This window comes from Python bivittatus, unplaced genomic scaffold, assembly GCF_059951505.1.
Source record: "Python bivittatus isolate LINGU-HERP-01145 unplaced genomic scaffold, Pbiv_v1 ctg000480_np1212, whole genome shotgun sequence".
Taxonomy (NCBI): domain Eukaryota; kingdom Metazoa; phylum Chordata; class Lepidosauria; order Squamata; family Pythonidae; genus Python; species Python bivittatus.
Window position 1 is genome coordinate 12,571,071 of NW_028277075.1, and position 18,023 is coordinate 12,589,093.

Sequence of the window (18,023 nt, forward strand, 5' to 3'; positions counted from 1 at the left end):
CTTGGGGTACAAGTAAAGCTTTTATTAGAGGTTATTTCATTCAATATAATACGGAACTGGAAAAAAAGCACAAATAAAAACAGAAGCTATTTTACAGGAGATTAAGAGAAAAGAGGAAGAATTAAAGAACTCACTGACAAAGACAAGCATGTTATATCGAATCAAACTGTTACCGCAACAGTTATCTATGTTGACAGTAAGGGAAATGAAAACTAAAATGAATTACGTTAAACAAAGGAATTTTGAATTTGCAAACAAATCAGGAAAGTGGTTAGCCTATAAATTAAGGAAGGAGAAAGAAAAGAGGATGATATTGAAACTCCAAGAGGGAAATACAGTTCTAACAGATAATTTAGCTATACAAAAAGCTTTCCATCAGTATTATTCTAATTTGTGTAAAAGACAGGACATTTCTCTGGAAAGAACAGACAATTATCTAAAACTGCAAAACTTACCACGGCTTACAGATACACAAAGACAAATAATGAATAGACCTATAACAATAATAGAACTTTCGGAAACTATAAAAAAGATTAAACTAGGAAAAGCACTTGGGCCAGATGGAATACCAGAGTCTTCTTATAAATGTTTTGAGGATGAAATTTTACAGCCATTTCAAAATACAATGAATTCTATTCTACAAGGAGATGGGATGCCACAGTCTTGGAAAGAAGCTAATATTACTTTAATACCCAAAGCGGGACAGGGCTTAAACTTATCCAAAAATTACAGACCAATATCATTACTAAACAATGACTATAAGTTATTTACAATGATTTTTGCAAATAGACTAAAAATAATTTTACAAGGTTTTGTTCATGAAGATCAATGTAGATTTTTTGTCTAAAAGACCATTAAAAGACAATGATAGAACAGTACTGGACATTACAGAATATCTGGAACAGCATAATGAAAAACGAGCTGCACCAATCTTTTTGGATGCAGAGAAAACGTTTGACAATCTTAATTGCCCTTTCCTGTTTAAAGTTTTAGAAGATATGGATTTTGGTGATAACTTTATAGCATCAGTTAAATCAATATATATATCACAGTAAGCACAAATTATCATCAATGGAGATTTAATGAAACCATGTGAGATTCAAAGAGGTACGAGACAAAGATGTCCCTTATCCCCACTTTTGTTTACCTTGGTTTTGAAAGTTTTAAATAGACATATAAGACAAGATGAGGGCATAAGGGGAATAAAAATCAAGAAAGAGACATATAAATTGAGATGATTTGGTGCTGGTATTGGAAGATCCATTGAAAGGGATAGAGATACTAATGAGAAAATTACAAGAGTTTGGTGCATTAGTGTCAGGTTCAGGCCAAAGAACTCCACGAGACAGTACAGATACAGTTCTGTTGCATTTATTAGCTTCCACCTACAAGACAGAATCTCTCCAGACTGAATCTAAACTTCCCAAGCCAGCAAGCCAAAACACCGTGAATTCCTTAGGGTGGTGCCAGTATCATCTTCTTAACCTTCCCACGCTCCTGCTGGGGGCTAAGGAAATGCTTATCTCCCCGAGCACGGCCTTCATCAAACCATTCCATCACAATTAGCTGGATTTAAGGTTAACAAACCAAGGACAAAGATGTTAACAAAAAATATGAAGATACAAGATCAAATAGAATTGATGAATAAAACAGGTTTCAAGATTGAGAAAAAGGTAAAATATTTGGGTGTTAATCTGACAAATATGAATTATATGTTGTTCCAGAATAATTATGTTAAGACATGGAAATAAAGTTAAGGAAGCTATGTTAAGATGGGAGAAATTACAACTGTCATTGTTGGGAAGAAGCTCTGTGATAAAAATGAATGTCTTATGTAGGATGTTATTTTTGTTTCAGACAACACCAATTGTGATTACTGATTTAAGTAATGGCAGAAGGATATAACTAAATTTATCTGGAAAAGTAAAAAAAAAGTGAGTTAAATATAAGGTGTTGCAGGATGCTAAAGAAAGAGGAGGTTTAGCTGATCTCAAATTGTATTTTGCTGCTTGTTGTCTAGTTAAGTTGAAAGAGTGGGTGTTGTTGAAAAATAATAGACTATTGAATTTGGAAGGACACGAATTGAGATTTGGGTGGCATGGCTATTTATGGTATGATAAAGTTAAGGTTAATGTAGATTTTAAGAATCATTTTATTAGACGTGCCATTTTGAGAATCTGGAATAGATATAAACCTAGACTGTGTCCGCAAATACCCTTATGATTATCTCCACAAGAAGCATTTTACAGAAAGAAATGGAAATTAAGCAGAAATGGTTAACTTATGGTGATAGCTTCGATATTCACTAAGGAGAATTTAAAATAAAATCAAGAGAGAATTTGATATCAGAAGGACATCTATGTCAATGGTTTTCATATGCACAACTTGTAGAAAGATTTAAAGTTGATAAAAAGACATATGGTTTTGCATGAAATAAAACCGTCTTTGAAACTGAATTGTGTACTCACACTGAACATCTTATTGCTAAAATGTATAAACTTTTGTTAAGATTTGTTAAGTTAAAGATTGTATGATAAAATGGGCTAAAAGTTTTGGATGTAATATACAAATGGAACAATGGGAGAATATGTGAGTTAAAATTTACACTGTGTTATAATTTGAAGGAGAATTTCTATAAAATAATGTATAGATGATATTTGTCACTGGAAAGATTATCAATAAAATAAAGGGGTTTCAAATATATATTGGAAATGCAAACAACAAGAAGGGACTTTCTATCATCCTTGGTGGACATGTAATAAAGCTAAAAAATTTTGAACTCAAATACATATATTAATTCAGAAAATTTTGAAGGTTAATATACAGTCAAAACCAGAGACATTTCTTCTGGGACTGATGGATAAACAACTGGAAAAAGCTCATGGACTTTCATTTTTATATATGATAACTGCAACTAGACTTTTATATGCTTAAAGGTAGAAAGATTTGACATTACCTACAATGGCAGAATGGATGGTGAAGATGATGGAGTTAGCTGAGATGGTGAAATTTACAGCTTTGCTTAGAGAAAAAATATTAACTTTAATGCTAATTGGAAGCCCCTTCTGGACTTTTTGCAGGAAACAGAAAAAAATGAAATTATGCTATATGGATTTATTTAGTTAAATTAATAGATTATACAAAATATGTATGTTAAGATGTAGTTGTAGAATAAGAGGTTATTGTATTATTCATTTATATCTGCTGTTTAAGAAGTCAGAAATCATTCTTTTTGTATTTCTTATTTTCTAGCACTTTTGTTTTATTTCTAGCTTTCTTGCTTTCTACTCTTCTTCTTGTTCATGTTAGTTTTTATCCTTTTGGTTTTTTTAAACTTAGTAAAGTTATTTAAAAAAGAAAAAGAAAATTGGTAACATAGAAGAGCAAATATCCAACGCTGTGGTGTTCAAAAGCAAACCAAAGAGTTTGTTGGGATCTGCAGCTAGTTGTGTGACATGCATGGGGACAAGATGCCCACCAAACAATTCCGTAAACTCTAGACTACAAATATAGTTCTGTGCAGAGGCAGATGTGTATAACTCAAAGAAACTATGAAAAAGAACTGACCATTTAGTAGTATTCCAAAATCTGCTTCATCTTTCTGCCTGATAATAAATCTGATTTGGGACTAGGAATATGACACAAAATAGCTGGCATCCTCTTATTCTTCCTGTATCTGGTCCTAGAAATCTAAGGAGTGTCACTGATTGCTAATAATAACTGGATCAAATCTCAAAATGCAGTTTTCCTAGGTGGAAGCAGGAGCTGTTACTTAAGTGAACCATAACAACTAAGTAAAGCGGGGGGAGTGAACTTATTACTGATTTGCCACTTGGCTCACATCAGCCTGTATAAGAGAGAATAATATTTCTTCTACTGATTTCACTGTCAGTTTTTCCATTTGTTTCGAATATCATCCCTCACATTGGTTCCAAACTTTGTACATCAAGACTGACAAAGCTGAGGGTCTGGATCTTGGTAACTTTTAGGGGAACAAAAGGGTTTTGTAGCTCCAAAGCAATGAATACTATCTTGGTCCAACCCAGAAATACCACCAGTAGTAATTATTTTCATATAGAGAGACTTCATACATTTTCCCCAATCCAAAGCATATTTAACCAATAGATCTGTGACTTTAAACTGTTCTGTCCAACTGTCTAAATAAATACATAATAAAATTGTTATTAAATGGACAACCTTTTAAGAACCTTTGGAGGTTCATTTAATTTCGCAAATACATTGTTCAATACTTTGGGAGTTATATTTTTTCCTGATTTCATTGTTCTTTTTTTCTTTGGGAAAATGATGTACTTAATTCCAGCTTTTCGACATTCATCAGCAAGAGCAGTCTCATCTAGGACCCGTACAGATTCAGCAGGTTGTGGTTCGAAAAGATTTCCTCTTGGGACTTTCATTACATTTTCCAGAATTATTTCAGAAACTTTCTCTGGATCTGGAAATGGTTTGGGAGGGCTAAAATGTTTCGGAAGGTTAGGAGTAAGAGAGCTTCCTTCAGCTTCTGGTACTGTATCATTCATCTTTACTAAAGGAACATGCTTGCCCATAATTTCAATTTCTTCCATAGTAGTTTTGAAATCTGCAGAAATCTTTACAGCTGTTTTGTCTCTATGTGTGGACATTTCTGGTGCGCTATTTGCCCTTTTCATCAAATGTTGCTGCAAGAAAATAAATTTCAATTTATGGATATCATTTTGGAAAACATATTGATATTTAATACAATTTAAATCAAGAAGTACCCTTTAACTAAAGTTCCACATGAATATCACAGTTGGCCAAACTACTGAATCTGGGTACTGTTCACCATTTTTAAAAATCAAATTGATATTAGCTTTATAGATGTAGTATACGCTAGACAACCCTTTAACCCGTTGGGTCATCCTTTGAGAGAAAGGTAGTACAGTCTGATGTGACCAGAATTAACATTAAATTTTAGGCTGACCATATTTTTTTACCCCAATGCTGGATGGTCCCATGATCGTCTAAGAATGGTATATGTCATAAATAGAAAAATAACTGTAGTGGCAAACGAACTTCAGTAATAATATTTACTTAACTAAACAGATGAACAGAATGAACACAGGCAGGTAAAAAAGCAGTGGAGTGGGAGCAACTTCTGACTTCCTGTCAGCTTTCCCATTGATTTTGCTTGTGGAAAGCTGGCAGGGAGCACTAGAAATCACAATCAGGTGACTGTGGGAACGCTGCAACGGCCACAACTTTGCAAATAAAACTGGTCTGAACATTGTGGAAATTTCAGTTCCACAGGAGTAAAGGGTCCCTGATTTTTTACCCATTCCTTAAGTTAGCGGATTTTAGGTACTTTGATTCAAAAACTGTTGCAGTATAATGCACCATTTGGGCTAACTTGAGGGGATAAACAGACAAACAGACAAACGCAATAAAAGTTTTAGTAGTATATAGATTTCCTTCACTGAAAACATCTCAGTGGTCCAAACCAAAAGGGCTTCAGTTTAATGATCAACAAGCACAACTCAATAGGTGTTGATAAAATAATGATATACAGTATGAAATGAAAAGTATGACAATATATAGAATAAAATTATAAAACATCTCCAACAATTCATTGTACCCAATCAAATTTAGATTGTGCTAGAGAAAATCCTGGAAGAATTCATATTCCTGTACTAGTTGAGAATTTGAGGGTTACAGTCCAGCCCATTTGGAGGGCTTCATTTGAAAATGCTTAAGGTATGTAAAATTACTAGAGAACTTCCTTGTAGGCTGAACTGTGTCAGGGATGCGTTAATACTTGGGAGTAATATTATACATTACAATTTTCATTTTCTAACTTTTGGGGAGGGATAATCAGTACTGCAACTATACCACAGACCAAAAATTATACTGTATTTCTGATAGGAATTCAGAGTTGGTGCTAATTACTTCCAATTTTTGTAAAGAGAATAACTGTAAACTAAATAAATGGGAAATGCTACTCTTATTCTGGTAAGTATAATTGGTCATGGAGTTTCAAGATAATGCATCTCTTTTCATATTTTTATTTCAGATAGTCCATTATTTTGGTAGTAAGCTTCAGAGAAAATTATTACTATATTATAGATACCAAATGTCACATAAATTGAACAATACTTAGAAAGCCAACATACATATTTGCTGGATGAGGCACTCTTCTATAGCAGACTACTTACATATGTAATGTCTTCATCCTATAACACAAATAAATATATATAATGATTATTTTAAATCAAAAACAATTCTGAATTTTTACAGTCTAAAGATTGTTTGCTGAGAGATTAATTAAAGCTGAGAAATCTACTGTCATAGTATAGAAAGGAAGGATAAGAATCTTCAGCATGCACAAATAATATTAAGTAACAATACAGTGGAGACCTTAATACTAAGTAATCTGTTTAAGATAAAAACCTTTATCATACAACAAATACTTTGATGCAATCTGCAACAGTTTTTTAAAGTTGTATTCAGTTCTGGATGAAAAAGGCAAATAATCTTATGCTCATTAATATTGACATTTTAAATCATAATTAATACTAATACTTCTCTCTCTTTTATCTTCAGTGGTCTAAGTTATCTAAACATTAGAGTGTTAAATATCTTTAGTCAATACTGTACAAATGCTTCTGTATCAAAATAATATAATGCATTGTATAGATTTGACAACAATATAATATGTTTTACAAAAAAGAAAAAGAATCTGACTATTAGCTTAGCTGAACAAAATTAAGCTGAACAGGGGAATTGAAAACTGGAAGACAAAATAATGAGAAACTGCAAAAGAACTGTAAGCTTTTAGTGAATTGTAGAGTTAGATAATATTGATGCACGTGTGTAGTTTTCTGATACTATGAATATTCATTCATAGATATTCATACTGATATTTGTATTTTATTTACATTTACATTTTATTTATTTATTTAGTGCATAGTTCAGTATACCTACCACACAGCCCAGGAAATGTTACATGTGTTATCCATTGCTATGAACTTTTAAACTAAGGAATGGACTGGAATCAGAATTATGCAGAACAGTAGTTCAAGGAATGGAGGCTCTCACTCATGGAAAAGGGAAAGAAAATCTGCATCAAAGAGGCAAAGGACTCTCTTCTCTAGAGAGTGGGAAAATGGGAGGTGGCCCGAGGGCTGGAGAACCTCCAGCCATATATGGTCTGTAGGCTCCCACTTCCAGAACACAGAAGCCCAAGGGAAAGCCCCCCACCCAGTTTCCTAGTGAGTTTCCTAGTGAGAGTATATCATCAAACTAAGGATAAAATCAGTATCATGAAACATAAATTCTAATTTTAAAATTACAATACCTCTGTATCAGTTTCACAAAGCAGAAGTTCTGGAAAGGAACCACGTCTTCCATTTGCATTAATATTCTACAATAAAAACAAAATTGATATTATTATATTAATAAGATTTTTTAAAAGTTCTAGTATAGTTCTTATCTGAAAAATGGTTTTAGATTCTGAAACCTGTAAACAATTATGTAAATTTTATCTTGAGTTTTGTTAATGACAGCTGTTTAAATCAAGAAAATTGGTGTTAACATTTATAACTAAGGTAAAAAAATGTTGATGGAAGAAAGGCACAGTGTATACTTTTTCATAACTTACATGAAGTATTTCTAACAATTGATTCCCCAAAAGGAAATACTAGTCCACATCAACCCAACTGTCCTTCAAGAAACAAGTATTGGGCTATAAAAGATAGGACAATTTAGCATTTTTCCCCTACCAATAGTATCCTCCCATAAATGAAGAGGAGATAACACCCTTCTGAAATGATAGCTATCTTTTATTTATTGACACACCAAAAACAAATATATTAAAAATCCAGGACTGAGTCAAAGTTAGTTTTTCAGAAGAAGAATGCATCTTAATATCATTTTTGAAATACCACAAAGCAACCTAATGAAATTGGGTATGGTTTGATTTGTACCAGATAGAAAGATCAAGTTGGATATTGTCCCCTTATTTGATACTGTATAAGTTTACATGTGACAACATACAGGAAGAATTTGAAATATGTGGTCATGCTGAAGTCTCCAAGTGATGCATAGCATCCCTATTACACCCAACTAAATCTACTTGTGTTTCAGGGCCAGTAATCCTGTATCCTCAAATAGAACAACAGTGCCTGCTCATGACCCTTGGTAAACAAGATCTCTGCTCATGGACACCTGTGCCTATAGAAGAATGTTTTGCTGTCCTCATGTTCCCAAAAGATGCAATCTCATTGGAAGCTGCAGAGCCTATGAGTTGCTTGGCTTTACTCAAGAGTTGAGATGTAACCTGCTCATCACTAGAGGGAGCTGTGCAATAGTATGTGCTGTTAAAGAGAAGGCTTTACCAACCAACCAGCTATGGCCGAGCTGAGAAATGTTTGCAAAGTAAATCCTCAGCCTCCTTTGGCCACCGCACAAACGCAAGACTGAAGGAAGCCATCAAGGGCGGCTGGCTAAGTCAGTGTAACTTATCGCAAAAGCTAAAGCAGAGAGAAAAGGTGAAGCTCAGCTCCCTTCATCTCCTCTCAGACTGATGCTTTTTTATGTATTGCAGCAACGAACAGTTCAAAGGGCTTACAGTAGCTGTAGCTACAGCAGCAGCAAGATACATGCAGAAACAAAACAGTAATATGAATTAAGTTTATTCTTATTAGTAGCAGTTGGCTAGATTACTTTTTGCTCCAGTGTAAAAACTATATGTTAGTTTTATAGGTTTACAGAATGTCAGCCCTCCCACATGCCCCTGGTAACACAGGGAATTTTGTGCCATGCCCCTCACACAATACATGGTGGTTGCTGATCACCATATATTGATACTATTACTCTGTATCATAGATTAGTTCTCCCTGTTCTCTTAAGATCTGCCATGTGAAATAGAAGTAGCAGTAACTGGTAGGCAAAAGAATAGCAATTTGGAAACTGTCAAGCTGATCAAGATCAAGGAAACCTAAGAATTACACAGACATCTTCCATGACAGTTTTGGGGTAAATATAGAATCTTGGAAACTGCAAGAGGAATTGTCAACCTTCATTTATGGTGAGTTCATTAAAGTGGAATCTCTTTGAATGATTTAAAATGCTTCTTTCTAGGTTACTTGCCACCTGGGCTGAACTGCTATTTATAAAATAAGCTGTCAACAGACTTGCCTTGTATCTCATATGTTTCTGTCCATTGCTTTCCCAGCCCCCTGCCCCACCCCTATCTTTTAGACTAATGTTTAGAGAGGTAGAACTGATTTCTTGTTCATTATATATATATGGATGCTTACTTTGGGAATATAAAGAGAAAGAATTTGGCACTCCTGTTCAATTCAGTTTTACATCAATCAATAGCTCCAAAATATGCAAGACTATTTGTTGACAACAAAGTGGGCAGGGAGCATGATCCCCCATATGAATTTACTTGTATCACTGATAACATTTGTAGAATCAAAAATATTTTCTTTTCAGTCTGATGGTGACTTTAGCTTTCACTACTATTCCTCAGAATCCTCCTCTTTCAGCTAGACGTGGAGTCCCCTCTATATGGCTTTTGAGAGAGTGCTGAAGATGTATATGTTCTCCTGATATTTTACAATGAACAATTTTTAATCAGATTTTTTAAAAATTATGCTTTTATTGTGTTTTATGTTTCATCCTGTTTTACTTTATATACCACATAGGGATTATTTTAATAAATTGTCTGGAAGAATTTTAAAATCCATAAATGAATTTTTGGGACATGGGAGGTAGAGAAAGGCAAATTATGGAAGATCGGTAAGACCTAAACTGAAAGAAGCCATAATTTATAGAAAGATGAAGGTATCTAAGGATTGCTAGAGAGAGCAATAGGCAACAATGTTATGAGGAAACTCAGAAGCAAACTATCCCCAAAGGACAGTAGTTTACCACCTCTGGGTTTGCCTTAATGTTTTGCTAGAGCAGTATAAACAATGTTAACTGTTAGACAGAGACTGATGACTAATGCCCACCTCTAATTTCAATATAAAACACTCATAAAAGTTACTGATCTGAGACAACTTTACTAATCTGTTGGGTACTAGCAAAAGAGAGAGACTGCATATTTGTTCTATGTGCAGAAAAGGAAAACCCCTTAAATGGTCATGGCCTGGTTTCTACAGTGGACCCAGGGAAGGTACTTCCACCAATCCATTCCTTCACCAGGATGAAATTTCCTGCACTTGTGTGAATGGCATTTGTGGCTAGCTTTGGTGACCATCACAAAACTTGTTGCTGTAAAAGCTGGATGGGATCCTTTAAAACATTAAAAAAAAACCCTCCCATGAATCCTATTACTATAATACATACAGAAAACAAATTGTCAAAGTCATCTTCATAGTCTCCCGTTTCTTTCTCTCGAAGATCAATGGAAAAATCTTCATAAATAACCCCATTAACCAAATTGCTCTGGAAAAAAATAAAGAGAATATGTTTTTCTATGAAAATTAGTAGGCAGCTAAAACAGTAAACCAAGACTCTATAAAGTCTAAACTTGGTTCAAGAAAAAAATTAAATTGCCAATTTCAGCCATAATATAGGGGGTTCGGTTATTGTTTTGGTGAGAGTGATGAGGGAGGGAAAGGTCAGTGGGAACCCACCATTAGGTTTAGGGCAGGAAACTATATTTGGAAAGATCATTCATTCTTGGCTTAAGGATTTAATTGTAGTTAAATTAGTATCCCACAGTCCATGGATTATAACAAACCCTCCAAGGTTTGTTTCTTGTTTTTGTTTTCATAGCCTATAAAGAAATCTAGAATTGCAGATGCTGGAAAAATAATGTATGCAATCTCATTTTGGCTTCACACTTCACAATAAACAAGGAAACAAACAGCTCGGTACTTCCCAAGGTGATCTCACCACTAATTTTTAAGCTATATAAATATTGAAAACCTAAAAGTAAAATATTTATGAACATTTTGTTGTTATTCACTCATTAAGTCATGTCCGACTCTTCGTGACCCCATGAACCATATCGTGCCAGGCCTTCCTGTCCTTCACTGCCTCCCGCAGTTTGCTTAATTTCATGTTCATTGCTTCGGTGATGCTATCTAACCATCTCATCCTCTGCCGTCCCCTTCTCCTTTTGCCTTCAGTCATTTATGAACATAGTTCTATAGAAAACATGTCTATGATTATGGCAAGATACATATAATTATTAAAAGGAAACTTTGTAATAAATTCTGCATTATTACAGAAAAATACATCATACTTACTTGAATTAAAGTAAATATTTAATGTTTCTGTAATTTACATTTTAAGTACAGATCCTAATACAGAAAAAACTCTATCTGCATAATTGCATATTTAGGAGAAATAAATGTGGTGCTAAATATCATGTAACCTTCAAATATGTTCACAAAGTTTACCTCATACTTGGAAAACAAGATTTCCTTCATAACAGAAAGAGGAGCAGAAAATTTATGGGGAGCTGGAGTCCAAAACATTTTTAGAGATCCAGGCTGAAGTTTCACCTTCAAAAAAATGTTTTGAAAACTGATTTAGTACGATATGTCATTAAGCTTTTATTCTAAGCACATTGCTTTTAAATCAACAGTAGATTTATAGTAGGTTATACATATATTGCTATCTTCAAGTAGCCCAAAGTGCTACCACAGACTGCTGGAGGGCATAAAAAAAAGTCCCACCCAAAGTTTTGGCATCACCTGCCCACCAGGTAACTTCTAGTGTGAGATCAAGGTTGTCTGAGCCTTCAAAAGAGTGCTGTGTTTGATGTTTCAAATATATGATTTAAGTTAAAGTAGATCCTTATATTTTTATAGTATAAGTCATTGACTTCTTTAAAACTGAATGTTTCTGGTAAGTAGCAATAGCCACATACTATTGTTTGCCATGAGACAGAGAAGTACATTTAGAGAGTTTTTATCAGACGGACCCCTTATTTTTAAATGAACTTAATCCCAGAATACTAATAGAAAAGAAGGAATATAGAAGTCTATCTGGTGATACTTTCTATCTTAATGTAGGACTCTCAGATCTTTACAAGCTACTTTGTATGTTTGCTTTTGCTATATTTAAAGAAAAACAATCTCAGTTACTCTTCACAAATGAGATTCCTTAAAAGTTATTACTACAAGTATGAATGAAGCCCTACCTTTTTTCCTAACAATTTCAGTTGAGGCTTTTCGACATAGAACTCAGCTATTCTTTGCCACTCGGGCATACTTCTTGGTGACCTTGGAGGTAAAACTTTAATTCCATCTTCCTGATTGCATTGGCATACCACAGAAATGGGAAGTCCTTCATTATAAATCCTGAAACAAAATACATGTTGCATAAGCTGTTGGGTTATCTATAATGCACATCAGAAAATATAATATTCATTCAGGGTCTATCTTCTCCGCACACACACCCGCCCCCAAATTAGAGTATGTACATTAGCAGATACAGCTGAAGATTTGTACAACTTTTCTTGCAAATGTTGCTAATCAGCAACACTGAGACATGAATCTAGTGTCAGCATAGGCAGAACTTCAGGCAAGCTGTACTATATAGGGCACATCTACAGTGTAACCATGCAGTTTAAGATTTTTTAAAAGAGTAACTAGCTTTATTATTAATTCATTCTTTTTGCACGTATAGCTCAATTTCAAGAATATATCCAAGCAGATAATATCTTAGCTGGAGGTACCACAATTTTAGAACAGTTTAATACAAAGATGGGAAAAGAGAGTCAAATATCACATAGATCATCGAACTATAGCCCCTATAGCTCTCACACATTTTAAGTGCTTTAACTGAAAACATGCAGAGTTGCATAATTCATTCATGCCTGCTAAGCAGCCTACTGTAGAGTAAAATTCTAACCTCACAGTTGGAATCATACTAAATAATGCTAGAGCTTTAAGATACACTCACAGATATACTTTGAATTAATGAATCTCTCTAATTATTTTTGCAAAGGAAGCAAATCCTTCTTACTGTAAGGCAAACTCAGTCCTGGTGAAATAAACAACATCCAGTTACATGCTTCACCAGCACCATTTTCAAAAAGTTTGTGTGTATCCTTGTAGCAAGACACATTGACCTGGTTCACACAGAAATGCCTTTGTATATCATTCTAAGTCAAAAACAAGATATATTATGGCTTAATATTATGAATACAACAAGCTACTAAAACAGGCAGCAGAAAGTGCTATTGTGTTTAGTTTTAACCCTCCCCCAAAATAAAATATGAATATAATCCTGGATTTTCTCTTGATGCAATAAAGGGCATATGATTAATATTTCTCCTAGATAAAAGCTGGAACTGTCTTAAACTGCCTTACTGAGTCCTTATGAATACATACACTTTGTTGGATAAATGTAAGTATGAATAAGTATGAATATTGGATATAATATTACACAAGTAATCTTATTGTGTCTAAACCTGAATAAGGTATATTGTTTTTGTACCATAATATCTTACAGCCATCGATACTTTCTGCTGCGCTTCCACTCTGTCACTGATTTTCTATATCTTATCATGATCACTCAACTGGGCAGTGCATTTTTGTTTCAGCTTTTGCGTTTTTTATATTGAGCTGTTATAATCTACTACTGTTTGCCTGACTGAAATATGCATTAGAGAATATGTGAATACTGAATTATGCTGGAGAAGGACAACCCCCTGAATAATTTTCTGGATATAAAAACTGGAGGTAGGAAAAACTCCAGCTGAGGAGTAATTATTAATATTAAATATCATCTCAGCAACTGTTACAATATGTCTGTGCTGGCTTTTCTTGTCTTCCTTCCCAATCCCCTTCCATTTGACTATATCTTCAGCTGGTAATGCAGAGACCAGGAATCCCCTTGGCCTTTATGGGAGGTATTTGTAACTGTCAACCAATATCCTTCAGACAGAGAAATAAGTAACTGCCCACCAGAAGGTATTTAGAATGCTAAAGGCAAACTATTAAGACAGATTCATCTAGAGCTGCAATTATCCAACAGAGATAGTATACAAAAAGACTGCTGTAGATTTGGGACAGAAAGTATGGAGGTCAGCACTTTGCTCTAAAAAATGTGCAATTTGTTCATTAGGTGTTATAAATGCAAACTCAGCTCCTGGTAACCACAAGGACAAATGGAGCCTCAACCTATTTCTGACAATAATCCACAGTTCTTCCAACAACAGGGCTGTAATCTCTTTGTATCTGTCCATCCATCTTATCCACTGCCTTCCTCTTCTTCTACTTTTCCTGAACCATGCCAAACAAAATAGTTCTTTCTAGTCCATCATCTGCTCATCGTACATGCCCGAAGCATGTGAGTTTCTGCTTGTTGATCATCACTTCAAGGGGACAGTTTTTGTTTGGCTCAGTATTGATCAGTTCTTCTTGTAGTCTGTGATAATTCAAAGGCTTTTTTCTCTCATCCTTTTTCAATATCCAGCTTTTACAGTTGTTACCAGTTACCACTGGAAAGAGATATCCTTATTCTTCCTCAGTTTGCAAAGGTTTGTCCCTGTGTTCCTCCATCCAAGAAAACAAAATGATGTAGCACCTTCACTTTTTCACCATCTGCTGTTAAGACCACTAAGTATGCTAGCCAACATTGCCTTAATATTTAACATTAACTCAGATTTTTAATTTTTTTTTCAATTTTTATTTTCATAAAATACATCTTCTAAGTCTTCTTCATTTCTGGTTAATGTACTGTTGTCATCTACATCTCTCAAACTGTTAGTGTTTCAGCCTACTTTGATTCCAGTTGTAATCTTTTTCAATCCTGCCATTGTTACAATATTATTTGATACTGTAGGGACAAATTGCATTGTGGTCTCCCTTTCCTTCACTCAGTTTCTCCAAATTCATTTCTTATATTAAAGCCATGCAAAGAAGTGCTTTCCAATGCACAGGAATTGATACAAAGCATCTCTCTTAATCACTAAATCAGTCATAGTTTTTCCCAGGCTTGTGTGGCTGCTTCATAAAATGTCTCAGCATGTTTTGCAAAGAACTGCTCTAAGTCATTTTTTCTCAATGTAAAAGGAAGATGTAGGATACCTGCCATGTTCCCTAAAGCCCAAAGAAATTATCATTCCAGCTTTCTTAGTTAAAGAAGGGAAGGGAAGGGAACAAATTCTAAATAACAATTGCATCTCCCTTACATTATGGAAACCAGCATACAGCATTGGACAAGATGTCTTTAAAACAGGTTTACAACAGAAGAGACAGCTGGAGGAAGATTAAGAACAAGTCTGACTGAACACAAGAAAAGGTCCACATTCAAGGCAACATCATGGAGATAAGAGTTCCATTAGCCTTGAATGAGATGATGTGGCACCCCCTCCTCAAGAAACTGCCGCTGGATCCAGCAGTCCTGGACAACTATTGCCCAGTCTCTATTCAGAAGGTTGAGAAGGTGGTCAGACAGCAGTTGCAGAGGATCCTGGATGAAGCAGATTATTTGGACTCAGTTCGGCCAGGATACAGTCTGGAGACAGCATTGATTGGGCTTGTTAATGACCTTTGGTGGAACTTTGGTGGTGTGTCTATCGTCCAGTTCCTGATCTCTCAGCAGCTTTTGGTACTGTTGGTCACAGTATCCTTCTGGACTGGCTGTGGGGTTTGAGAGTGAGAGACCCCATATTCCAGAGCTCCTTTCTCCAGGGTTGGTTCCATTCAGTGTCAACAATGGGGAGGGGTCATGCCTGCAGCCCATCATTTGTGGGATGCCTCTGCTTATGCTCTCACCCTTTTTGTTTAACTTCTACATGAAACCACTGGGTGAGTTCAGCTGTCAGTTAGGGGCCCAATATTATCAGTATGCTAATTTTATTAGCTTTATATACAGTGTATGGGAAGATGTTTAGCAGAATTCTGAATGAAAGGATGTGAAAGGTGACATCTGAGAAGTGCAGTATAGCTTCATGCTGGGCAAGGGCTGTGCAGATCAGGTTTTTATCTTTTGTATGTCAGTGTGAAACTGTACACTTTTCATTTAGGGAAAGTGTATGATAGTGTGAACAGGATTAAATTGTCGAATGCTGCACAAATATGGAATTGAAGGTTAGTTCCTGAATGAAATAGGGCAGTATATGCATGAAAATAAATGGAATGCTTAGTTAATGATTCAACACTGAGCAGGAAATAACAAATGGAAGTGCAAGTAGTCCTCAGTTAATCATCACTCGTTCAACAACTGTTCGAAGTTACGACAGCACTGAACAAGTGGTGGTTACGATCGGACCTCGAAGTTCTGGCCATCCCACCACCCCCGCTATCACTTGATCATGATCTGGGCACTTGGCAACCAGCTTGCACTTACAACAGTTGCAGCATCCCACAGACACATGATTGCAATTTGCAACCTTCCCTGCCGGCTTCCCACAAGCAAAATCAATAGGGAAGCCAGAGGCAAGGTCACAAGTTGCTCTGGTAAGTCTCCCCCTCCTGTGCACCCTGCCCCAGTCCCTCTGTGCTCATGCTGCAACTCGCCAACAACCCACACACTCTCCCTGGCCACTTGTGCACCCTCATGCACCCTCCCCAAGCCTCACTGAGTTCACACCATGCCTCCCTGACCACTTGCACACCCTCTCAGACCCTCCCCCACCTAGCAGCAGCCACCCCAAGCCCCACTGCTCTCACGCTGCACCTCCCCACCACCCACGCACCCTCCCCAAGCCTTGCTGTGCTCGTGCCACACCTCCCTAGCCACTCATGCACCCTCCCCAGCCACCCCAAGCTTCATGTCATGCCTCCTCCTCGCACACCCTCCCCAAGCTTTGCTGCACTTGTGCAATGTCTCCCCAGCCATTTGCGTATTTCTCCCACCCAGCAGAAGTCACCCCAAGCTCCACTGTGCTTGTGCCACACCACCTCACCACCCATGGACCCTCCCTGAGACTCACTGAGCTTGTGCCTCTCCTCTCACCCAGCCACTTGTACATCCCCTCCCACCCAGCAACAGCCACCCCAAGCCCTGCTACACTTGCACTGTGCCTCCCCGTCATCCACGCACCCTCCCTGAGCCTCGCTGCACTCACACTGCAGTTCCCCAACTAGTCATGCACCCTCCCTAGCCACTTGCACACCCTCACTCCCTCTCCACCCAGCAGCAGCCACTTACCCACCTGCAAGTCTGCTTACAAGCCTCCTGAGACTTGCAATTTCCTGCTGGCTTCCCCACTGACTTTGGTTGTTAGCTAGAAGGAAGTTGTGAGGAGGTCCTCACTTAATGACTCACAATCCTTGCTTAACGTCAGCAATGGGGATTGCAGAGATTGGCATCACTAAGCAACACAGTTACGTGATGCTAAGGTACGCTTTGTGACCACATTGCTTAGTGACAGAAATTCTGGTCCCAATTACCATTATAACTCGAAGACTACCTGTATGATGTCATCTCGGCTGTTTAATGTATTTATGTAGAGAGCAGAGGGAATGGCTTTGAGGAGCAGGAGGAAGAGCTGCTACCAAGGCACTGGTCAGACAATTTATGGGTAAATTGTGGTGATATGAGAGTTGTGTAATGTGAATGTGTGTATACTTTTGTATGGAGAGAATGTTGGCTGAGAACCCTGAAGATCTGCAGCTATCTTTATTTAATGAAACAAGGAGCAGGGACACAAAAATTAATATATCAGACCAAGGTTGTTGTATGTGACAAGAAAAATGGAATAAATGGTTGCATTTTACAACTTAATGGCAAAATACTAGAGCTAGTAAATTAATTTGTGTTATTTCAGAATTTTTTTTAACAAAAATAGGGAAATGAATGGAGAAACCTTAAGATGTGGTAGGAAAGATAGAAAGATAGTAACTAATATGTTTGTCTAAAAAAGTCAAAAGTGAAAACAAAAGTGCAAACAACATACCTACTTTGTTATATGAAAGTAAAAGTTTTGTACATCAAGAGAAATGTAAAGCATGTTGGATATTTAGGAAGTGTGTGTGGTAAAAAAAAGGTAAGATAAGATCAAAAATAAATACATGCAGAATGAAGAGACTAAATACAAATGTGAATGATCAGAGCAAAAGAAGCATGTT

General features: G+C 36.3%; 1 protein-coding gene across 1 annotated transcript in view; it reads right to left on the reverse strand.

The window, feature by feature from the left end:
- TTC6 (tetratricopeptide repeat domain 6) overlaps positions 1-18,023 on the reverse strand; it is a 97,019-nt gene that overhangs the window by 45,991 nt on the left and 33,005 nt on the right. Inside the window, exons 10-15 of the mRNA XM_088146734.1 lie at positions 12,140-12,299; positions 11,394-11,498; positions 10,333-10,431; positions 7,331-7,396; positions 6,189-6,206; positions 4,198-4,676 (exon numbers count right to left, since the gene is read on the reverse strand). Coding sequence (XP_088002860.1) covers positions 4,198-4,676; positions 6,189-6,206; positions 7,331-7,396; positions 10,333-10,431; positions 11,394-11,498; positions 12,140-12,299 — 927 coding nt within the window. The remainder of the gene's footprint in view (positions 1-4,197; positions 4,677-6,188; positions 6,207-7,330; positions 7,397-10,332; positions 10,432-11,393; positions 11,499-12,139; positions 12,300-18,023) is intronic.